The sequence below is a fragment of the Papaver somniferum genome, unplaced genomic scaffold (assembly GCF_003573695.1).
Source record: "Papaver somniferum cultivar HN1 unplaced genomic scaffold, ASM357369v1 unplaced-scaffold_81, whole genome shotgun sequence".
Lineage (NCBI taxonomy): Eukaryota > Viridiplantae > Streptophyta > Magnoliopsida > Ranunculales > Papaveraceae > Papaver > Papaver somniferum.
Window position 1 is genome coordinate 985,042 of NW_020651082.1, and position 12,787 is coordinate 997,828.

At 34.6% G+C, this 12,787-nt stretch overlaps 1 protein-coding gene across 1 annotated transcript; it reads right to left on the reverse strand.

Annotated features, from left to right (window-relative positions):
- Positions 1–340: 340 nt before the first annotated feature.
- LOC113345327 (glutathione S-transferase F13-like) lies at positions 341–1,439 on the reverse strand. Its single transcript, XM_026589114.1, has 3 exons — positions 1,210–1,439; positions 1,066–1,114; positions 341–960 (listed from the first exon to the last, which is right to left on the reverse strand). The coding sequence occupies exons 1-3, from the start codon at positions 1,354–1,356 to the stop codon at positions 503–505; spliced, it is 654 nt and encodes a 217-aa protein (XP_026444899.1). The 5' UTR covers positions 1,357–1,439; the 3' UTR covers positions 341–502.
- Between the last annotated feature and the right edge of the window lie 11,348 nt (positions 1,440–12,787).

Sequence of the window (12,787 nt, forward strand, 5' to 3'; positions counted from 1 at the left end):
TCTCACTACTCTCCCTTGGTACATTTCAGGGATGATCGATGAAATAAAAAATAGACTACAACAGATTCCGCAAGTTGCTATCCAACACAATTACTGACAAGGAAATCAGGTACCATATGTCTTGGCCAACATGTGGCAGGTGGAAATCAAATGGGAAATTTATCAACTAAAATTTGGGGCCCGACAATCCCATTTTTTATTAGCAGATTATTTTCCATAACTCTATGGATACCACATATTCACGCGAAATTATAATTTAACCTTCTATTAATATAAATGCATGCTTCCAAGAATTTGCGCCGAAAATAAAGAGCATATTGATGTGACTCGGTAATAATCATAATTCAATCAAAAATGACACTGAGAGCAAATTAAAATTTAAATCGTCACAATTGAAACAAAAAAAACAATAAGAAACATAAGAAAGAAGTAATGCAATTAAAAAAGGCCATCAACTTTTCGTTGCACACAATCAATCAGTTCATGTTCTTTGACTTCCATATCATTCACCCAAAGTAAGTCCTTGGGCAACCTTAACAAAGGATGGTCTAGCTGAAATGTCGTGCCACCATGCCTTAACATGAGGCCTAGAATTGATTAGATCGGCACAAGGAGCAATCTTCATTAGGTAGTAAATGTAAGTTAGGTGATGAAGATCCGCAAGTGAGAACGAGTCACATGCAAGGTACTTAGAGTTGCCAAGTCTAGCTTCATAAACATCAAACACCTTATCGAGCTTCTCAATATTGAGATCCACGACTGACTGGTCAGTTGTGTGGCCAAAAAGAGGCCCGATAAACATTTCAAAAATGATAGCAGTAGTTGGAGGGCTGAAATGTTGTGATTCAACTTCTATCCACACTCCAACCATCGCAGCTTCTTCGATGTTATCATGTCTGAACAGATCCGTACCAATATCCTTGTATTTGTGAGCTATGTATCCGGTGATCGCTCGAGATTCTGGCCAGAATTACAATGTTAGCAAAACTAGAATTGATGAACAACAACAAAAAATGCAACATATTTTTTCAAACCAACGTACGTCTTCATGCAGAAGATACTCACCAAAAAGTGTGATAGGTCCATCTTGAAATACCGGAATCTTTCCAAATGGCTGTTAAAAATGACAATCAAGGTAGTGATTACGTAAAATAAAGAGATAATAATTTAAAACAACAATGAATCAATGAAGGGTTAAAAGGTACCAACATTTTTTGACAGAAACGGATGGGATTTGTGTTCCCCCTGGGAGAGATCAACATGTACAAACTCGAAGTTTAGGCCTTTCTCTGCTAGGCAAAGCATGATAGATGCCGTTGGCATCGATTTTTCAAGTCCATGTACCTTCAAAGCCATAATAATATTAAAAAAAAAAATCAAGATAAAATGATGGTAAACAGAGAAAATGAAAGTACAAGCTACTTTATGAGTTATGGATAACAGGCGAACTTGCTGGTTTACGAAGGATTTTAGATGGCTTGTTTATATAGGCATCTGGAGGACGGGATTGGATAATTGGTCAAGTTTAATGATTATAGTTGATGGATTTAATTAAAGGTCGTGGGTGAGCACTAAACCCCATTATTATTGCTAGGCCAATAATGAAGAGCCTTCATTAGTTGGCCATTAGCTTCCGTCCTAGCACGATAATCATTTTCCTTTGTTAATCGTTCATAAGACAGCAGAACACTGAAAATTCAAAACAACATGACTGCTAATGTGCTACGAATTGTGTACCATTCCAATGACGAACGATGGTTTTTCTTATATAGAATTTGATATGCCCCCAAATTGCTTATGTTTTCGAGATTGCTTGATGAGCCTGAAGTTGAGATGCAAATATTAAATAGTGTATATGTTTGTTCCTATTGGCCAACTAATGGTTATACATTGACATAATGAAGCTAATGATTATATTGACATTGGGATCCGTTACTGGGCGACAAGATACTAATGGTTTTCAACATTGTACGAACCATGGTGGTGGCGACAAGATACTGGCCACAATAGCCGAAAAAAAATATATATTAAATAGACATGAGTTCTTGATACTTAGCGTTTTCTTTTTTTTTTTTTGTAAAGCCGAGATATCTTGGGCTTATGTGTTTATCTGGGGCCTATGACTAGAAGTCTAGGAAACAAAATTTGGCATTTTGAAGTAATTCTAATAACATCTTAGCCAAATAATTATGATAATGGTTAAAATACTCTTATTCATTAGTTGTGGTTAATTAAGTTAGTACTCCGTCCGTTTCTTTTTAATAGATTAGTTTTGTTTTCTGAGAAATTTAAGGAAATTAAGAGAACCGATCATTGAAAGTGGTCCTTATGACACTTGTCAATAAAAGAAGTGAAGTGAAATGGTCTCCATGAAACATGTCAGCAAAAGAAGTATAGTGAGATGGTCCACATGACACTTGTCATCAAAAGAAGTTAAAAGAAAAGTGGCCCCAAAAAATTAAAGTAACATTTGACTTTCCCAATTAGGAAACCAGCCTATTTTTTTGAAACATTTATTTGTAGAAACCAGCCTATTAAAAAGGGACGGAGGGAGTAGATAAGTTAGTTAATTAGTGTTTGGATTTGATTATATTTTTAGAGTTAGAGTAGAAATTCATTATTCATTTATTCTTTCAAGTTTGGAAAAAAAAGAAGATGCAAAATCAGGGTTTGTGATTTTGTTATAAAAAATGAAGCATTATAGCGATGATGAAGACTCTGGTAGTGATGAAGACTTGGATGCATTAGATCATGATGATTTTGATCCTACCGAGTTGGGTTATTTGTTAAAGAACAAGACAGTGTTAATCAAATCCTAAGTGAGAACCTCATTGAAGAAAAAGAACACCATGAGCGGGAAAATGAAGATCAAAATTCTTATACCGGTCAGTTATGAGTTCTAATGGGTTGTAATGCAGCTCATAGTTACAAAAACATGATAAAATTTGATTATTTTGTTGCAGATACCGAATTTTGAGTTTCAACGCAGAAATGGAGCCATAATCGTCCCTTGTTAATAACCACGAAGACCGATTATTGCACAATTTAGGCAGTATTGGTAGGTGAAAAAATCGATTTTTGTGGGTGGTGTACATACACTGATTCTTTCACCTGGATATTTTTGAAAAAACACAAATTGTACGATCGGGCATTTTTTGTTTATGTGTAATCCGATTGTGGAGACCAAATGTTACAGGAGAATGCATTTCCAACCCATACAAGAACCGGATTACATGTCACACAAAATGAATTGATTGTAGTTTTTGGGAAATTTTGGAATAAATTCATCAAGTTAACAATCGGTCTATGCACAAACTTTGGAAAACCGATTTCCAACAATCTATGTGCCCGACTGTTACTCGTATGACGTTATTCCTTGACTTGATGATATATTTTGTAGATTATTGAAACGCTCTCGAAGACCAACCAGAACCAGTATCTCAGATGGGGCCTGATACCTCTTCCCACCATTACACTGATTTGGAATGGAAAGGGAAGGACGATGCGAAGCAATGGTTGTTGGACAAGGGCATGGAGATAAAATGCGTGTTAGTTTTAGGCCGTCATTCAAATCGTGATCATTTAAATTGTTCGCGAGAGAGGTGGAACGCAAGAAAGTCACTGGGCAAAAGACAGACGGTATGTTAAGAAGACGGCTAAGACCTATATGACTAAATCAAAGAAGTTTGGATGCTCATTTAAGATTATATTCAATAGAACCAACGATGTTGTATATAATCTCTATAAAGTGATGAATGGTTGTCATAATCAATGTGATCCAGAATCCATCATTGGACACGCTTCCATTTATTGGGATAAAACCTCATCAACTCGAAACGATAAATCCTATGAAAGCATGTAGACCAAGTGACATCCTTAGGAAGATTAAGGAGGATGATAAGAATAACTTATCCATTTTAAGGAAAATTTACGCGGAAGAACAGCTTTATGGAGGAAGGTATGATGGTAGAGCGATCATGGAACAATCCCATTGGTTAGACGACCAACACGGATACACAATGAGTAAGCAGATAGTGGAAGGCAAAGTGGTTCGTATTTTCTTGGTGCATCCAGAGATGATCAAATTATACTAATGCTTCTATCAAGTTTTGTTGATAGATTATAAATACAAGACAAACAAGTACAACATGTCGTTGTTAAAGATTGCTTTCCACACTTCCGATAAGCGAACTTTCACTGTGGCATGGGAATTTATGGACCGAGAGAATGATGTGAGTTTTATTTGGATGTTAGAGACGTTAAAGAAGATATACCGTGGTGATCAAACTCCGGTGATCATAGTGACAGATAAGGACCAAGCTCTAATGAATGCCACAGCGGTGGTTTTTCCAGACGCTAATCATTTTCTTTGCACATGGCACATATAATGAAATATTAGAAGTAATTGTAGGGGTCATACCCTAAATACAAAGCCACATAAAAGTACTACTCGTGAGAAGACCGAAGATAACCGTCTAAAGAAACTAACTCCGGAACAACGAGATGATGAGAAGAAGAAAAAATAGTATGAAAAGAATGGGCTAAAGTGGGAGGATTTTGAACATCATTGGGATTCAATGGTACATTTAATGTCCAAGGCCGAGTTTAATCTAATATCGAGAGTTTTATATGGAAAAAAAAAGCTACGAAAAATGTGTGGTTTATTGTTTGCAGGAATTGTTAGATCCGTACAAGGAAAAAAATTTGTATCCATGCACTTACCAACATAAGCAATACAATAACGAGGCGACAAGTATCGTCGAAGGGTCTCATGGACGTTTGAAGAGCTTGCTCAGAGGAAGTCAAAACAATATAGTTATAGTGTAAGAAGCAATCCATAAATACACTCTTAATGACATCGTCAAGATAACAAGCCAGGTGGAAGATAGTGGGATGAAAGTGTTGACCTCCTACAAGGATTACTATATGTTGATTAAAGGTTAAGTTATAGAGTGTCTCACTGGGCAATCATTTTTGTTATTGAGGATTACAAGTTTTATGAGGAAAAGGAGATGGGGAGCAAGAAGATTGTATGTTCATGTATGACAATGGCGGCCTTGGGACTCTCATGTCGCCACATGATTGCTAGGTACCGCCATGGGATTCTATTTGATATCATTGATCCATTTTGGAAGCAACTAACTTTCACACCACCACCTACCGAAGCTCTATCCGAGTCCTTTGTAGACACGGATATCCAAAAAAATCGAGAAATACACTAAGAAGGATGGTTTGGCATGAAAAAATTTGGTGCACGATTTGAAACTCATCGCTAACCCCCATATGGTACCGGTATTTGAACCAATGGTGCTACCTCTGACAGGTAGACCACTTACCAATATGGATAGGCTGCAAGAAAGGAAAGGGTATAAGTTTGTGATGAGTACCCATAGAAACCTTTTCCTACATGATCATGAGGATGCTAAGTATAAAGAGGTATCGATTCAAAAGAAAAGGGGTCAACCAAAGAAGGGAGAAAGTGGGACAAGTAGCACTCAAGTCAAGATAAAGGATCCAATAGTCCTTTCCCAACATGAGGATGAATATGCTTCGACAATAAATAAGAGGGGTCGACCTAGGAAAAGAGAAAGTGAGACAAGTAGCACTCAAGTCAAGACAAATTACCCAATTGTTCCTTCTCAACATGAGAATCCAATCATTCCTTCCCAAGAAATCCAAGCGAGTATAAGACGTGTACCGATGGGACCATCATTGAAACAACAAGCAAGGAAAATGAAATTTGTGATGACTCTAAGCGACCCTCTTGTCAATGGAGAAACTCCTAGGAATGCACGAGGTAAACCACATAATACATGTTACATGATATTCGAGGAATATTATTCAAAATTCCTTGCAATCATTAAGACCTCCGTGTTATCTACCGACGACGTGGATGCGACGAAAATTGTGGTTATCACGTAGCGTCGGAACAAATAGGCCATATAAGCTTTGCAGATGATGAGAACCTAACCCAATGCCAGTATTTCGGAAAGATGATGTCCTTGCGCCTACAGGAAGATAAGGAGTTTTACATTTCAATAATGAGGGAAGGAAATAGCAGAGATAAGGAAGTGAAATTGGATAAAAGGGTTGCACAAGTACATGTTCCATAGAGGAACAAACCAATTAATAGAAAGTACTGGATAAAGATACCGCTATGTGGTCACCTCTTGGCGGAAACATTTAGTTGTGTTGTTCATTTATTTAGTCAGCGAACATATCTTACATTCGCCCCAAAATACACTATTTGGGATGAATCACTAAAAGAATAGTTGTTATGTTCAACCACAACAACTTACATTATATCGGTCTTAGGCTACATGATGATTGTCCATTACCTCCATCTGAGAGATCACTATGGAATGGTTGAAGAAATAGGAGCCCAACATGAAGCTATGGGAAGAATTGGTCGCACCGAACCAAGTGATTGATCTCCAAGTGTTGGAATGAATGTTTTGAATTGGTTAAGAACATGGACTATCGGATGGTTGTATTTTCTTATATTGTATGTTGAAGTTTGAACCAATCTTAATTAATGAAAGTGATTTATTTTTTGGTTATATCATGAAATGTACACAACAATCGGTTTACATTGATGGTCATAAAGACTGATTATGGGTTATTTATCCCTGTGAAATATTCAGAATCGGACTTTAAGTTGCAAAACCAATTCTGGTTGCAAAAGACAACATGACCTGGAAAATATTCAGAATCCAACTTTTGGAATTCACTTATAATCCGATTGTTGCTGAAATAAGTTATAGGAAGATAGACAATTTTAATGCTACAATCGTATTACATATAATATAACATGTACCTATTGTAATAAACTATTAAAATTCAAACTTAATACATTGCGACAATAAACTAAAATGGTACTAGACGACCACGTTGATTTTGTAAGTGCACAACATGAAATTTCTCTATTTTTTAGTACGATATTCAACTATCAATGCGGCTTCGAAATGATAAAAAATGATATCCTCTCCATTTGGTATAAGCATCATGTTCCGCAAACCTGACGTCTATGTGCCTATCGAGAAACTCGTTGTCCTTGCAACACAGTTTCTTAACGTGAATCGTCCTCGAACAAATGTAATTGGGTCGCTAATCATGGCGTGATTTCTTGTACTTACCGTCCATCTTTGGAACGCAAAGACCCAATGCAATTTGGATCCAAAATATACTCTCGTTTTGATGTTCTTCGGGAAGATCCTTGACTATGTAATAATTGTTGACCCATTAGGTCTATTCCTCAACATCCTTTAGAGCATATCTCGAAGATTGAACCCATGGTATGTCAAGTTTGGTTGTCATATTTTAGTACCAAAACTCATCTAGAGTCGCTTGATTAAATACTAGAGTCAACTTCGTTTAGGTTAAACTAGAAAGTCTAAGAATGTTGAGACGTGCAAGTATTACTCCGAATACCTGAAAAATGACAAGGTATAACCAATTTTAACTTTATGTAGGGAATCAAGGTATAACCGATCATAGCCTATATTGTGTGACAAGGTATAAACGATCCCACCTAATTATTTTTATAGAGTAGTACCGGTTCCTACCTAGTTATATTTATAAGGTATAACCAGTCACAACCTATATTGGGAAGCATGGTGTAACCGGTCACAACCTACATTGGGAAGAAAGGTGTAACCGGTCACAAGCTACTTTGTGGAGCAAGACGTAACCGGTCACAAGCTACCTAATTATTTTTATAAGGAAGTACCAGTTCCTACCTGATTATCTCTATAAGGTAGAACCGATTCCCTTAAGAAAAACCAATTTCTATAGTCACGTACACTTTAGGATTTGTGCGATTTGCAAATTGGGTTTTCTAAATAGAAAACTTCTAGATATCAACATCATTTGAACGTGTACATAATTCTTATCATTAATTGTTCAAAGATGTTCCTTGATGCTCAAGGAGATCCCATACCGAAATATTGAAAAGCATTTGATTATGATTTTCATCATATATGTTTTAGTTGCTAACAATTAAAGCATATCCTCTGGAAAATATTATTAATTAATGTGATACGCTAATAATAAAAAAATTATGAGGATTTTTGCATTTAAGTGGAAATAGGAAAACCGAAAGTAAGTACTTTAATGTTAATATCTTGAGAATGTTTTCGGTTTTGGAATTTCCTTATTGTCCAAAGAACCTTGGTCTATAAATACTTGAGTCTGCATTTCTGGAAAACTATTCTAAGAGCCAGCAAAATTTCATTCCAGTTTTTTCTGGTAGAGTCGTATATTCGGAGAGGAAAGTACCCTAATTAAGAGAAATCTCTTACAACCGCTCATTTAAATACTTTTGTGGGATCAATAAGCTCTACGAGTACCGTAGGTGGGAAACTAGATAATTGCATTGTTATTTTAGTTTTCGATTATTGATTTGATTGACTAACGGTTGTTGAAACTTTGATTGCACATAGTTTGTTTATTCTTGAGAACCTTCTCTTATGATATAAGGCTCACTCAAACTAGATCAAAGTATCGACGAGATCTTTAAAACCATTTTCGGGTCTAAAGATAATCCATTGGTAACGGAATTTGTTTTGTGTGTGATTGATCATAAGAGGATTCAAGTTGTGTTGTGCAGGTTATCTATAATACAAAACAGCATAGGTTTTTGAGTTTTGGACGAACGATATTTTGAGAGACAAACAAGTGATCCGATCATCTCAGTCTCATCCCAGCCAAAGACATCTAGCAGATGTGGTGTTTTAACATTCTTCCATTATGGAGGTATTAATAACCCTCTTGATAAACTGAAAAAATAAATATGCCATTAAGAAGATAAAGTGAATAAATAGATGTTACAACCATATTTCAACCATTGAAAAAAAAAATTAAAAAAATAATCTTTGAACCATATCTTAAAAAAATAAAAATTAGCCATCTTTTAACAACCTGCAAAATACAAACAATTATTAATTTTAAAATTAATAAAAATACTTTTCATTGTACTCATTGTGTAAAGGGAAGAATCAAAAAATACAACTAATGATTTTCATGATACTCATTGTTCAAATGGATATATATATCCAAAAAATGACTCACAAAAGATTGAACCTTATGTCGTGGGCCTAATTTTAATTTTGGAAATCGAATAAGCTTATTTTCATCATCCCGCAAGAAAAAAAAGATTTACAATGTAAAACCCAAAGCACAAAGAACTTTAAAATCATTTTCTAGCATCTGTAATAAATTTATTCTCCAATCGACAGATGAACCCTTTATTCTTGATCATGATCACAGCTATCTTTGCATCAGATTTTAATGCCATGACTAATTTGATCAAAATCTACAGCACAAACAAAAAAAATCTAAACTCGAAAAAGAAAAAAAAAATCCTGATCAAGCAATTGAAAAATAGAACAACAGAAACAGGAAGAAGCTAAGCTCAAAAAAAAAAAAAAACAGAAAGCAAAATCAATTAATCATGATTATCCTCTTCCAAGCAATTGAAGTATAAAGATAACATTATAGAAACTAAATGGTGAAATGAACTGTGACCATATCAATTGATTCCAAGAAAAAGAAAAATGAAACTTATGAGCTTCCATGCCATTTACACACTTACTAGAGTAAAACTTACAGATGAATAAATCTCCAAACTCATGAATGTGAATTTTGATGGCGCATGCGTTTTTCTCGAATCATTTTTTTTTAAAATATTTTTATGGAAATGTTTAATGTCTTCTGATGGAATCAATAATGTTTTCTTTTTTAGTGATCCACAACACAAACAAAAATGAAAGAATCTCAGAAAGGAAACGTTTTTTATTAGACCAAAAACAAATCTCCTCATCTTTTAATTCCAATTTTTTCAATTGCTTTGGATCCTCTATTTACTCCATCACTATCCTCCCACGATTAAGAGAGTTTCTTACCCATAAATAAGTTTAAATTGTCCATGCTTTAAGGTATGTATGCAACAAAACGTCTGCTCCTTTATGACTAGCACGTAATAATCCATTCCAAAAGAAAAAACGTCCAAAAAATTGAATGTGTCCCTAATTACATTATCAATGAGAAGTGTATAAAGAAAGGAGTGTATTTCTTCAACCACACACATTCACTCCACTCATTTCCAACTCATTCACTTATTCCAACTTATTTTTTTGGTGAAATGTTTAGCTTAAAAGTATATGTCCAACATGATTAGCCGCAGCCCTACAAAAACCGTTGCCCAAAACGTGTTTGATTTATTTTCGAGAATGCATGATTGCGATGAAAACAAACCTGCAGTATTCAGGTTCCGTGTTGCAATAAAATGGGAAGAGATTGATTTCACCAACGAAGTCACTACTTTGAATTTACTAATGATTGATGAAAAATTGAGTATATTGTTATTTTGATCCGAATTAAACTATTTTTTTTAAAAAATAAAATATTAGTGACGCCTTCAAATCATTTTTTACATAATTGCGATGAAAATAAACCTGTAGTACTCAAGTTTCGTGTTGACAGAAAATGGGATGATGTCGATTTCATAGCGACCAACTAAGTCAATGCTTTGGATTTACTAATGATCGATCAAAAAGTGAGTATATTTTTATTTCGGTCCAAATCAAACTAATTTTAAATAAAAATATTAGTCATGCATTCTAATCAATCTTGACGTCCAACACAGGAAGATACCATGCACACCGTCGTCCCTAAGAATTTGATATTGGAAGTTCGTAACATTGCTCCATCATGGTGGACTTTATTCGCTTTCTAAGTTCAATACCACAACGGAGAAATACATATTTCGTCCTTCAAAGAATGATCAACGAAGAATTTTTATCAAAAACTATTATTTGAAGTCTAAAGACTACCGGGAGGAATTATTAAACTATTATTTAAGTGTAACCAAAGTTATAATTATTTGGATTAAGATTTCATGTCTACAAGTTCTCATGGGTCGAATTAAACCTCATAGTGTGTGGTAATTATTAAAATCATTCTAACCAAAAATTATCTTGTCTCATGCCGTGCCATTACGGAACGGGTTATTTCTACTTAAAGAGAATAGAAGATTTGAATATGAAGAAGTGTTTCTTATAAGTTTTCATATCTTTTGAATATTTGTGCACAAACCTTGATCGGATAGGATCCGACTTAGATTAGATTTATCTAATCCGAAAGTCGCATTGACCGGAAACTATCATTTGTTGGTATTCTTCGGTATCTTAATTTGATATTTGTAAATCTGGATCTAAGTTACCGATTCAGATTGATTTAACCCAACAAAGGAGTTTATCATTTAAACGGAAGAGCTTTTGTCAACAACTCAACAATATCTTTATAGCAAAGATTGATTAGAGTGGTTACCAAACAAATTTTTCCTTTGCTGTTTGGAATAAGATCCAAAGGACTTGCTATTCACATGCGTAACTCTACAAGTCGAATGCGCAGGGATACTGAGGAAATTAAGTAGCAAGGGGTTCTACTTAGTCTCAACCATACGAAGTTGGTATTAGATTTTGTATAGCGGCTTAATTTTGAGAGTATTCAGAACTGGACCAGTTCTCAGGGTTTTTATGCATTTGCGGTTTCCTCGTTGACAAAATCTTGTTGTGTCATTTACTTTATTTCTGCATTATAATTGTTATTATAATGCAGTAGATTACATACGTACGTTAGTCCTAGTCACTTAATATTGTACCTATAGTGTTTCGGTTTAATACCATACCTATTATCAAGTGATCACTTTGTTTTCGTATCGTCTCGATTTCATATCTATGGACAATCACACAAAGTGAATACCATAGTTGTTGTATTGTATTGACTTCGATTCTTTGCCTTGAGTACCTCTTCTTTTTCCATCGCATCACTTGATGATGATGTGCTTTCTTTTCGAGTTATCTGTTTCCTTATTTTGCTTAGAAATCTTTCCATAGCCGTAACATATTTAGTATGTGATGATGCTATACTTGATTCTGCAGTTATTTCTTTGTTTTTTTTGTGTGAATCTCTTCTTCCATCGAAATAATTGATTTGGTGGTTAATGATGATGGAGTAGTTCGTTTGCATCTTCTAAGTATGTATTCAAATGAATTGGGAATTGATCATGATGCATTTGACATCTTTTCATGAAAAAATTAATAATGGAGAAAGACTTATTTGAATAAAGTAGTGTATGATATAGAATAGGCTATCATCTTTATATACACAAGGGGACAACGGCTATATTTTTAGACAAAACTAGCCATTTTAGCCAGGAAAAAAAATAAAATACAGAGAGTAATTGGAGTATATATACAAAAAAACAAGTAATAAGAGGAAGAGACGTTATTTATTTATTTTGGTTTAGGTTTAATTTTTGGTTTTAATAAGATTTAAATTAGGTAAGAAGGTTAGTTATCTAAGGGTATTTTTGTTATATATATTAGGTCCCCTCATCCAATTTTAAGACATTTGAACCCATGGGATCCCTCAAAACCAAATCTTAGGAGCCCTTATATTAGAAATTTTAGAAAAAATGGGAATATAGTTACTAGAGTATCTATTTGTAACGGAAATAAACATTTATAAGTGAACAACGGACACAGCATGTACCTAATGCATAATTAATAACCTTTTGTGGGGAAAGAGATGTTCCTTAAGAACTCTTCTGTAGAATCAACGAAAACCAAATGAACTCTGAAAAAGTGGGGGCATAACAACCACACCGAATAATTCGTTCGACAATCTGTATGGACTAAACTTAAATTTAATTCTGAGACCGCTGATGAGTGCCAAATATTGTATATATTTATCCCTTTTTGTTGGCATTTTAACTCATCTTTTA

Bases quoted from the DNA above. Each gene is read 5' to 3' on its own strand.
- LOC113345327 (XM_026589114.1), bottom strand. From the start codon at position 1,356: ATGGCTTTGAAGGTACATGGACTTGAAAAATCGATGCCAACGGCATCT. The intron at 1,115-1,209 runs GTTGGTACCTTT...CATTTTTAACAG, and splicing joins ATCCGTTTCTGTCAAAAAAT to CCATTTGGAAAGATTCCGGT. The intron at 961-1,065 runs GTGAGTATCTTC...AATTCTGGCCAG, and splicing joins TGGACCTATCACACTTTTTG to AATCTCGAGCGATCACCGGA.